Below are 11,130 nucleotides of genomic sequence, written 5' to 3' on the forward strand. Positions count from 1 at the left end.
CCGCAGCCTCTGATTGGCTGAGGGAGGGGCGAAGGGGCGTGGCCAGCGGCAGTGGGTGAGCGGGGGTCTCTGCACCGGGATGGGCCTTAACGGGGAACCGGGATACGGGAACCGCCGTTAACCCTTCACCGGGTCCGTTGTGCCCGTCGGGGGCCGAACCGCGGGGAACCCGCGGGTTCGGCCCCCGACGGCCGCAACGGGCCAGGTGCCGTCACCTAAATCGAGTGGGGGGCTCCGTTGCCATGGCAACAGGCCTAGGCCCGCTGGTTGCGGCCTACTCCTCTACTCGAGCGAGGGCTCCGTTGCCGCGGCAGCGGGGATAGGCCGCACGGGAGCGGAGGGAACCCACACCCGGACCCCGGGCCCGATGGTTTCCAGATGTGGGTTGTGACGCCCGGGGAAGGGGGTGGACCCCGGCGGGGAGGGGAGGGCAGGGCCGGGGCCGGGCGGGGAGGAGGCACCGAGCGGGTTTTTCCTGTCCCCGCAGCCCCGGTGAGTCACGGGAGCGGCGGCGGCAGCAGCACCCCCCGTGTCCCCGGCGCACCCCGGACATGCGGCCGCTGCCAGGGAGGTGAGCGGGGCTGAGGGACCCCCGAGGCGGTCGGCACTTGCGGGGGCGGGGGGGGGTATTTGGGCTGGGCCAGCGTTTGGGGAGGCGGTTGGAGGGCGCTGGGATGGGCTCGGGGAAGGTAAATGGGGAACGGGGCAGCGTTTGTGGGGAGCCGGGGGGGGGGGGGGGCGTGGTTACTGATGCATGGGGGTTACTGGGGGGTTACCGGGGGTAGGGACAGAGCGGGGTTCGCACGGGGTTTGGGGTCCCGGTGTCGTGGCACAGGCGGCCCGGGGCAGTGAACCAAGGGTGGCACCGGCACAGGGAGGGGTGCGGGGTTGGGGCGGTGCTTTGGCACGTGGCCCCGGTGCAGGTGGACACGAGGGTTTGGCACTGGGAGGTTGGCACCCGGCACAATGCGGCTGCTGTTCACATGGTGCCGCCAGCCTCAGAGCGCCCCAAAACACCTCTTTCCCCTCTCTCTGTCCCCCCAGGGGCTGATCCTGCCCGTGCCCAGCGAGTCCCGGTCCCAGTTTGGCCATGGCCTCGCAGCCGCAGCCCCTGCACCCGGCCCTGCCCTGCACCGCACCCGCGGGCACTGGGGGGCTGGCGGGCGGCAGCCCTGACACAGGTCAGTCCCCATGGGTGGAATGAACCGGGGGTGGGGGTGTTGCTGTGCTGGGGAGCCCCCAGGGATGCCAGGCTGATGCTGGGGTCTGTTCCCAGCCAGGAGCATCCCATTGGCTCCCTTTGGCCATGGAGCTCCCCCAGCGCGGTGTTTCCTCACTGCCCCATAGGCACTTCCCGGCCCAAGCCCCCACTGCGGCCCAAGCCCCCACTGCGGCCCAAGCCGGCTGTGCCCGCCAAGACCCCGCTGCCGCCACCGGGCCCACGGCACCCGCGCCCTGAGCTGCCCTCGGCAGAGAAGATGAACCGCCTGGCTGGGCCCCAGCCCTACGGGACCGGCAGTGCGGGGGGGCCCCTCCGCCGGCCCTCCTTTACCATCAAGTCCCCCCATCAAGAGCCCCCCACCGAGAAGGGGCTGCCCTCCCCTGCAGCAGCAGTTGGGGAGGCCATGGGAGTGACCCCCGGTGAGGAGTCCCCCCTGCCGCTGACCCCCTCCCGCAAGGGCTCGGCGCCCTTCAAGGTGACGCCGGTGCCAGTGGCCACCAAACCGGAGCGGTTCCCGGGCACCACCGTGGAGCAGATCTTGGCCAAGATGGACACCAGGGAGGGCCCAGGGAGCCCCGACCGAGCCCGGCTCTGCCCCGACCCCTCCTTGCGCTTCGGCTCCAAGCCCTTCACCGCCTTTCGGAGGCGCCCCAGCGGGGAGGCAGAGAGAGCCACCCCCTGCGAGGCCCCCCAACCCGCGGTGGGTGAGCCGGGGCCGGGGGACGACGGACACCCCACAGCCGAGACGAGGTGAGGGGCTGGGGCGCGAGCTTGCGGGGCCGGGGGGCGTTGTTCCGGGTCATCCTGGGGACGGGAATAACGGAGCCGAGCTCCGGTGGCCACCGTGGGAAGGACGGGGCCACGCCGGCGGCTTGTGCCGACCACAGGAACGAGCTGTCCCGGTTGAGGAGCTGCCTGCGCGCCTTCGGGGGCCGGGCCTGGAGCCAGCCTGGCTCCCGCGGCTGGACAGCGCTGCCCGAGGCTGGGAATAACGGGGAGAGGGTCGCTCCCCTTGGGAATCGCTCCCTGTTTCCCGGGCGGGCTGTTCGGGCCGTGCCAGGGCGGCTTCGCTGCAGGATGTGCTGGGTGGGAGCCAGCGCTTGGCCCCGCTCCCGGAGCCGGGCATCTCCAGGGAGCAGGACCCGGCTATTTTAAACCCCGGTGTGAGAAACGGGCTCTCCCGGGACCGAGAATTCCCGGGAAACGGGAGCGGGGCCGATTACCCCCCCTTTCCCCCCCGCGGTGGTTCGGTGTCGGGTCTGGCGCAGGCTGCGGGGCCTCCTACGGGTTCCCAGCCCCGTCCTGCAGCCGGGGGCAGGGGCGCAGGGAGGGAATTAACGCTCGTTCCCCGTTTGTCCGGCAGCGGCTCCCCCCCCGCCGGCCCGAGCAGCGCCGGGGCCCCCCGCGGACGCCGGAGGCCGCGCTCCCCCCCTGACGTGAGTTGTGGCCGCGCCCGCCCGGCCGCGGCGGCTCCGCTCTCTCCTTCGGGGCTCTCCTGTCTCCTCCGGGGCTCCCTCTCCGCGCGGTGCGTGTCTGCGGCCCTGCGCCGCCTGCTCGGGGGGGCGGTGCGAGGCGTGACTCACCGCGGGGGGGCGGCGGGGCAGGACCGGCCCCGGGGCTCCCGCCGGCCCCCGCCGGCCGGCACCACCCCGCGCGGGCAGCAGCGGGCAGGGTGATGCTGGCAAGGGGGTGCTGGGAGCCAGGGCTGGGTTTTCCTGCTCCTGCTTCAGTTCTTCCTCTCCATCTGCTGGGAAGGGGGGGGGGGGTGTGCTCGGGGGGAGCCGGGGGGGAGCCGGCACGGCCGGGTCCTGCCAGACAGGGAGCATCTGGGTGCTGGGGGGAAGTGGGGCAGCTCCTGCCTCGAGGGAGTGGGGGGCAGACCCTCACCGGGCCTCGGGGCTGTGATTTGGGGGTGATACCCGGAGGCTCCTCTGGGTGACGTGCCCCCACCGGCTCTCTCCACAGCTCTCCTCTCCACAGTTGGGCCCCCCCGGCTCTCCCAGGCCCCCGTCCTGCCCAGTGCTGGCCCTGGGGGCTCCCTCCCAGCCCTGCACTGCAGCCCCCGGCTCCCCCCATGCCCCCCCCGAGCTCCTGGCCCCTGGCTCCCCCACACGGGCCCCCGGCTCCCCCGAATCCCAGCCTCCAGCCAGGGCCTCGGCTGCCTCCATCCAGGCTCCGGGGGCTCCCTCCTCCACAGCTGAGCCTCAACTCAGCATCTCGCGCTCCCCCGGCTCTCCCCACACGCCTGGAGAGGGGTCCCCCGATACAGCCACACCCCCAGGCACCCCCGAGCTGCCCCTCAGGGCCGTCAGCCCCCCCAGCACTCCCGAGCTGCCTCCCAGGGCCGTCAGCCCCCCCAGCACTCCCGAGCTGCCCCCCAGGGCCACCTATCCCCCCGGCTCTCCGGAGGCTGCTGTCCAGTACCCGGCCTCCCCCAGCCCACCCCCCGAGCCCCTGGGTAAAGTCTCTCGCCCCCCGGGCTCCCCTGAGGGACCCGATGACCCCCCAGTGTCCCCACTGTCCCCTGAGGGTCCCAACTTCAGCCCCGCTCCCCCCTGCAGGGACTCGGGGCTGCGGCGCTCATCGGAGGGGGTGCTGCGGCCCCCACCTGCGGGGCAGGGCCTGGGGGGGCTGGGGGGCTCGCTGGGTGCCCTGCCCCGGCCTGGGGACCCGCTGCCGGAGCCGGCCCTGGGCAGTGAGTCCGGCTGGAGCCTCTCCCAGTCCTTCGAGTGGACGTTCCCAGGACGGGGGGCCCGGCGGGTCCCATCCCCTCCCCGCTCCCCCATCCGGGAGACGGGTGACTCGGACGGGGAGGACCCGGCCCCCAGAGCCGCTGAGCCCGGCCCCCGCGGAGCAGAGGGGGCCCCGTGTCCGGGGGGCCCCGTGGCCCAGGCAGAGGCTGAGAGCTCGCCGGAGGAGGACGATGATGGGGAGGCAGAGCAGGACGTGACACTGTGCGTGACGGAGCCTGGCCAGGACCCAGCTGAGCCCGAGCCCCTCATCGAGGCCGCCCCACCGGCTCCGGCCCCACCGGCTCCAGCCACGGTGACCGGCTCGGTGTGGGCACCGGTGGGCGACTCTGAACTGAGCCTGCAGGGCCCCGGCGGGCCGGGCCAGGCCGGAGGGTCCCCAAGGAGCCACGATGCGCCCGGTGACCCGGGCTGGCTGACGGAGCTGTTGGCATCACCCGGAGGCCACACAGGACAGGGCACGGAGGTGAGAGACCCGCAGCTCCGCAGTGCAAGGGTTAACACAGCACCGTGTCAGTGTGGCGTGCGTGGCGCCTGGCTCCTGTCCGTGAGTTGGGATGGGATGGGTCAGGATGGGTGGAGGCTGAGCTGAGCGTGCTGCAGGGAGAGCCGGGGTGCGGCCGCCGCATGTGGGAGCCATGGCCGGCGAGTCGGGGCCCACGGCCACGCTGCGGCGGCTGCTGACCAACCTGGAGCTGCGGGAGCAGCTGCGGGATCGGCGGCGGGATGAGCCGGGCTGGGGAGGGCTCTGGGCAGGCACAACGGCCGTGAGTACCAGGGCAGCTGGCAGCTCCCGGTGGGAATGGGGCCCCGCGGGGCAGGGCGGGCGGGTGATGGGATCTGGGCTCTCTTCGGGATGGGCCCCTGCTTGTGCCCCAGGCACCCAAGGGGCCCTCCCTGTGGCTGCACCTCCCCAGCTTCTCTCTGCCGCTGAGCTGGGACTGAGACCCCCGCTTAGCCCCTGTCCTGTCCCTGCCCAGGGCCTGCTCGGCTGGTCACGAAAGGACCTGAGCAGTGAATTCGGCATCGGCACCCCCCGCCCCGGCAGCACCTTCCGCTGGACCCGAGAGACAGACTGGCCCCGGGAGCCACAGCAGGACCAGGAGTTCGGGACCGAACAGAGCTGGGACAGCACCGGGGCCGGGGAGCAGCCCTTCGGCACCACCAGGAGCGACTGGGCCAGCAGCTGCCGAGGGACAGAGCTGCCGGGAGACACGGGGCTGGGCCGCAGCGACTGGCACAAAGCCCCTGGCACTGGGGAGAGCTGCCGGCAGGAACAGGACTTCAGTGCCAGCAAACCCACGTGGGGCACCAGCTACGGCTTGGACAGCACTGGCAGCGGGGACGGGATCGGCTCCGGGAGTGCCGACTGGAGCAGCAGTTACAGTGTGGGGGGAGCCCAGCACCAGGATGAGGAGCTGAGCTCCAGGCAGCCCAGCTGGGCTGGCAAGTACAGCGCCGGGGATCCGGAGAGCCAGGACCAGGACATCACACCGGCCTGGGCTGGCCAGTACAGCTCCAGGGATCCAGAGATGAAGGACAGGGAGCTAAGCCCAGACTGGACCAGTAAATACAGCAGCAGGGGTGCTGAGACCACGGACAAGGATCTCACCCTGGGCTGGGCTGGCAGATCCAGCACTGGGGATGCTGGGGCTGCAGGCAGAGAGTTCAGCCCCAGCAGGACGGCCTGGGATAGCCAGTACAGCAGCAGGGACATGGAGAGCCAGGACCGGGAGTTCAGCCCCAGCAGACCTGCTTGGACTGGTGAATGCAGCACCCAAGGCACGGAGAGCCAGGACAGGGAGTTCAGCTTCAGCAGGCCGGCGGAGGCTGATGGGTACAGCAGCAGGGACATGGAGAATCAGGACCGGGAATTCAGCCCCAGCAGACCGGCCTGGGAGGACAGATACAGCACCAGGGACATGGAGAGCCAGGACCAGGAGTTCAGCCCCAGCAGGCCTACTTGGAGCAGTGAATGCAGCACCAGGGACATGGAGGACCAGGCCTGGAAATTCTGCCCTGGCAGACCAGCCTGGGACAGCGAGTACAGCATCAGGGACGTGGAGAACCAGGAGAGAGAGTTCAGCTCCAGCAGATCAGCCAAAGCCAGTGAGGGCAGCACCAGGGATGTAGAGACCCAGGATGGGGAGTTCAAACCCAGCAGACCAGCCTGGGAGGACAGATACAGCACCAGGGATGTGGAGAGCCTGGACCAGTTCAGTCCCAGCAGACTGACTGAGCCTGATGGATACAGCACCAGGGACGTGGAGATGCAAGACAGGGAGTTCAGCCCTGCCAGACCAGCCAAAGCCAGTGAGCACAGCATCGGGGCCATGGAGACCTGGGACAGGGAGCTCAGCCCCAGCAGATCGGCTTGGGATGATCAACGCAGCACCAGGGATGTGGAGACTTGGGACGAGGAGCTCAGCCCTGGCAGACCAACCAAAGCCAGTGAGTGCAGCACCAGGGACATGGAGAGCCAGGACAGGGAGTTCAGCCTGGCCTGTGAGGACAGATACAGCACCAGGGACTTGGAGAGCCAGGACAGCGGGTTCAAACCCAACAAACCAACCTGGGATGATGAGCACAGCACCAGGGACATGGAGAGCCAGGAGCAGGAGCTCATCCCCAGCAGAGCAGCTGAGGCTGATGGATACAGGAGTAGGGACATGGAGAGCCAGGACCTGGAGCTCAGCCCTGGTAGCCTGACCTGGGCTGGTGAGTGCAGCTCTGCAGACACCAGAGAGGAAGGGAGCGAGGTCAGGCCTGGCCACGACACCGACCAAACTGAGCCAGTGGATGCTGCTGCCGATGGGAGGGAGTTGCCCAGCTCCCACTGCCCCGATCCCCCATCCCAGGATCCTGGCTGTGGCAGCGCTGAGCACAGTGCCGCTGGCAGCAGGGACTGGGCTGAGGAGCCTGGAGCAGCCGAGCGGCACAGCCAGTTCAGCAGCATCAGCACAGAGCAGGACCTGGGTCCCTCCAGCGCCGTGGTGTCCACCGGTGGCTTCATGCCCTGGGCGGGTGTGATGGGAGCCCCAGGGTACCGGCACCGTGATGACTCCTGCGGCACGTCGGGAGGAGCCGGCCTGCAGGAGCGCGGCTGCGGTGATGCAGAGGCCCAGCGCCGGGAATGGGCCGATGCGTTCAGCGCCCGCTGCGCCGCGCGGAGCCGGGACGTGGGCGAGCGGCACCTGGGAGGTGACACCAGCTCCAGGCACAGGTAGGGGGGTGCTGGTGGCGGCAGCGCGGCCCCTGGGAAGGCTCCGTCCCCTCGGGTGTCCTCACTGTGCTGTGGGGGGGCTCCCAGCGCCACAGCCCTGTGCTGGTGTCCTGCCCAAGCTCCGGCTCCTCCTGTGTCCCTGTAGCCCCCTGCCCCACATCTGCAGCAGGAACATTTTGGGGAATGGATTTCACCTTGTCCTGGCAGGATCTGCCACCGTGAGCTGATCCGAGAGTGGACGATGCTTTCTGGGCATCTCCCTCTGACGTGGGGAGCTGTGTGCAAGGTGCTGATGTTCCTCTGGGCCCCTGGAACTGGCACAATTATCCCTGTGCCCTTATTGCTTCACTGGGATGTGGGAACCCTGATTCCAGGCAACTTACGGAGCTGGGGAATCCCAGATGATAAATTCCCTCAGGCTGCCTGAAAACAGGGATTGCAGGAAGTGGGAAGTGAAGTCCCATGGGCCAGGGGAAGGCTTCAGCCTGGCTGACTGTGTGGAGCGTGGGGAGCTCCCCCGGGAGCTGTGTGGTTTCCTACACCCTGGGTGCCTTGTGCTCCTGCTCCTGGTCACCCCATGTCCCTCTGGTCCTGCTGGGGCTGGTGGCCCTCTTGGGGGTCTGACCCCTTTTTCTGTCCCAAGGAGGGGAGATCACCCTGGTCCCCTGTGAGCCTGGCAGCCTCCCTGCCCTCCGCAGGCCTTGGAAAGGGCTTTGGGAACTTCCCAGAGTTCCTCTTGGTGTGATATCCTGGGAGAGAGGGAACAGGCCTGGACAGCCGGGTCCTGCCCTGCTCAGTGGGGCAGGGGAGGGTTTGTGCTGGAGCTGGAGGAACCCGAGGGTCTCGTCTCTCCCAGCAGCAGCGTTGGTCTCTGGGACCCCAGCCTGCAGATGGGTGACCCCCAGGCCGTGGGGTCCCCCTGCACCGACCCGCCCAGCCCTGCAGAGGAGGAGAGGGACCCCCTGGAGCTGACCCCTGCCCCGCGGAGCCCTGGGGCCTCCTCTCCGCTGCCAGAGGCTGCTGGCGGGACCCCACTGGACACAGGGAGTGCAGCAGCCCCTGAGGACCACCCGGATGGGAAGAGACCTTCCAGCTGGGAGGAGAAGTGGCTCCCCATGGGCACCCCACATCCCGAGGCACCCCCGGACCTCACCGGGCAGGAATTCACCTTCCTGGAGGTGAGGGGGGTGGCAGCACCAGCCACGTGTATGGCCTTGGGGATCCCTCACAGAGACTCTGCTCTGTGGATGGGGCTTCACCCTCCGGGCCTCCTGTCCCCGAGGGCCAGGCTGCGGATTCGGGGTCCCTGGTGCCATTGTGGGGCTCTGCGGGTGCCGGTGCTGGCGCTGACCCTTCCCCTGTGCCCCGCAGGACGCGGAGGTGCTGGACAGCCGCGTGTTCCGCAGCAAGGCGGAGCTGGGCCGGCAGCGCAGGCACCGGGCCCCAGCGCTGCGCCCCGCCGCCGGCCCGGAGGGGGACGCTTGGCTCTTCCGTGACTCCACCGGTGAGGCCCGAGGGGCGGGGGGCGGGCGGGGGCGGGCGGTGCTGAACTGACCCTGTCCGTGCGCAGAGCCCCGGCCGGCGGCGCCCGAGGACGAGGCGGCGGTGGAGCCCCGGAGCCGGCGGGCGGGCAGGGCCGGGAAGGTGCCGCTGTTCCCCAGCCTCAGCGCGGCCGCGCTCAAGGTGAGGGCTCCCGGGTGGTGGGGACCGGGGGAACGGAGGCGGGGGGCACACGGAGCACCCGGAGCCCACCCGGACCTCCCTGTCTGCCCCCAGGCCAAGCTGAGGGGCCGGAACCGCTCGGCCGAGGAGGGGACCCCGCCGGGGGACAGCAAAGTGACCCCCCCCCGGGAGCCCCATGTGCAGCGCTCCAAGTCCTGCAAGATCCCCGGCCTGAGTGGGAAACCCCTGGTGCTGCCCCCCAAACCAGAGAGGTCCTCGGGGTGAGAGCGGGGGTGGCAGGTTTAGGGGTGGTGTGCAGGTTTGGGGGAGTACGTGCACCCACAAGCACTGCGGGTGCTGGGAGGATGCTGAAGGGTGGGGGTGGGGGTGGCTGTCACTCACTTTGGTGCTCCAGCAGGGGTTTGGGGCAGCCCTGAGGGTGGGTTTTGCAGAGGTGTGAGGGGGCTTGGGGGTGCCTGAGGGACCATGGGGGGTGCTGGGGCTCCTGAGGGGGTACCAGCAGTGATTCTGGGGGGCTCATACCGTGCCCACCCCTCCAGGGCCGAGGCCTCCCCCCCCCACTGGCTGCAAGCGCTGAAGCTGAAGAAGAAGAAACCTTGAGGGGGGTGAGTGCAGGATGCAGGAGCTGGGGGGACACTGGGGACAGACACTCCCCCCCCAACCCCTCCCCACACCCCTCCTGACTCCCAGGGGGCTGGAGGGGAAATGGTGGCATTGCAGGGGTGGGAGCGTGTCCCCATGTCCCTGGGTCCTTGCTGCCAGGAGGGGTGCCCCCCCCCCGTCCCTCCTACATCAGCCGGGACCCCCCTCCCTGGCACTGGATCCCCTAGGGGTGCCTCACCCCCTCTTCCCGCTGTCTTTTCCAGGCTCCCCCTCGCCAGCCGCTGCCCCCGGATCAGGACACACACACACACACATATCTATGCACTTTGTACCATGCTCGCAGGGTCCCTGACCCCCACCCCACACCTCGTCCCCCTCCTCAGCCCCCCAGCTCCCCCCCCCAAGCCGTGGGGTGGGCTGTGTCCCTCGCCCTGCTCCTGTGTCACCCCCGCACAACGAGCAGCAGGTCAGGATGTTGGTGCCACTTGAACAGGACAATAAAACTTCTCTGGTTGGGTCGGGGGGGCCTGGCTCTTCCCTCAGCGCCCCCGCGTGTTCCCTTGGGGGGTGTCCGCTTGCGGGGTGGCCCTGGGCTGCGGGGCGCCTCTGCGGGCGCTGCCACCAGGAGGAGCTCCGTGCCCGCGCTGGGCCTGCCCAAGAAGGGGGGGCTGCGCGGTGCTGTGACACCAAGATGGGGGTCCCCGGCCCCACGGCTGGGCGGGGGCTCCGGCTCCCATGGGGCAGGCCCCGCCCCACACCCGGCGATGGGGTCTGAGGCGGGGAACCTGGCGGCTGCTCCATGGGCTCGGCCTTCCCCTGCAAAGCCTGGCTCCCCGAGCCCTGGGTCCATCCTGGAGCCGCGGCCAAGTCTCGGCTTCTTCCCCTCCACCGCTCCCGCGGGCCTGGCTCCCTGGAGCCGCTGCTGCGGGCGGTGCTCCCTGCGGCCCCGGCTCGTGGCGCTTCCCGTACCGGCGTTCCTGACCCGGTACCAGCCCGCAGGGGCAGCCCCGGCCGCCGCCCGCTGCACGAACCACCCCGGGGGGCGGGGGGTGACCGGGGCTCTGTGTCCCCCCCACGCCGGCCTCGCCGGCGGCTCTTGTGCGGGGCCGGGAAGCGTTAAGTGCGCTCTGCGCTCCCCGTGGGGACGGGAGGAACCGGGCTCGGTGTTAACGGCGAGCAGCTCCTTCGCGGCGGCACCGGGGGGGTCATTTCCCTGTTGTGGCCCGTTCAGCGGCTGAGGGGCCCCGGGAACGGCTCCCCCAGCGCGGGGGGGGGGTGGGTCAGGGCTTTTCTTCCTTCCTCAAACCTCGGCTTTTAACTTCAGCCCGCAGCCGCCGCAGCTCGCACCGCGGGTGATGCGGCCCGGCCAAGCTCATCCCGGTCCTCCGCAGGCGTCAGTGCCCGTTATCTCCTTAGTGCTCGTTATCAGCCGCCGGTGCTCCTTATCTCCGGTTATCTCCACCCCATCACCCCTGGTTTTCTCTGCCCGGCTGCTGCCGCTGGGTCCCCTTTCGCTGCTTTGGTTCCTCCGAGGTCCCGCTTCCCCAGCCCCAATCTCTCCCGCACCCCTCGGTGTCTATTCCCGGAGACCCCTTTGAGCTCCCCCCACTTTCCCGGGAAGCCGGGATCCGCGCTCCGCTCGGTTTCAG

The 11,130-nt window shown here is 70.2% G+C and overlaps 1 protein-coding gene across 2 annotated transcripts; it reads left to right on the forward strand.

Annotated features, from left to right (window-relative positions):
* Window positions 1–24: 24 nt before the first annotated feature.
* On the forward strand, window positions 25–10,000 carry TNKS1BP1 (tankyrase 1 binding protein 1). 2 transcript variants are annotated; one of them, XM_057396645.1, is made up of 13 exons: window positions 25–55; window positions 488–571; window positions 1,045–1,181; window positions 1,348–1,972; window positions 2,586–2,658; window positions 3,188–4,438; window positions 4,953–7,195; window positions 8,052–8,373; window positions 8,567–8,699; window positions 8,766–8,878; window positions 8,972–9,138; window positions 9,418–9,483; window positions 9,745–10,000. In XM_057396645.1, exons 3-12 carry the CDS (start codon window positions 1,091–1,093, stop codon window positions 9,476–9,478), a joined length of 5,079 nt encoding a protein of 1,692 aa, XP_057252628.1. In that variant the 5' UTR covers window positions 25–55; window positions 488–571; window positions 1,045–1,090; the 3' UTR covers window positions 9,479–9,483; window positions 9,745–10,000. The 2 variants fall into 2 exon arrangements, with proteins under 2 accessions (XP_057252628.1, XP_057252629.1); XM_057396646.1 differs by lacking the exon at window positions 25–55 and having other exon boundaries at window positions 378–571; window positions 8,055–8,373.
* Window positions 10,001–11,130: the final 1,130 nt, after the last annotated feature.

This window comes from Pezoporus wallicus, unplaced genomic scaffold (genome assembly GCF_028554395.1).
Source record: "Pezoporus wallicus isolate ANWC-B61680 ecotype Strahan unplaced genomic scaffold, APGP_CSIRO_Pwel_v1 contig_14128, whole genome shotgun sequence".
Lineage (NCBI taxonomy): Eukaryota > Metazoa > Chordata > Aves > Psittaciformes > Psittacidae > Pezoporus > Pezoporus wallicus.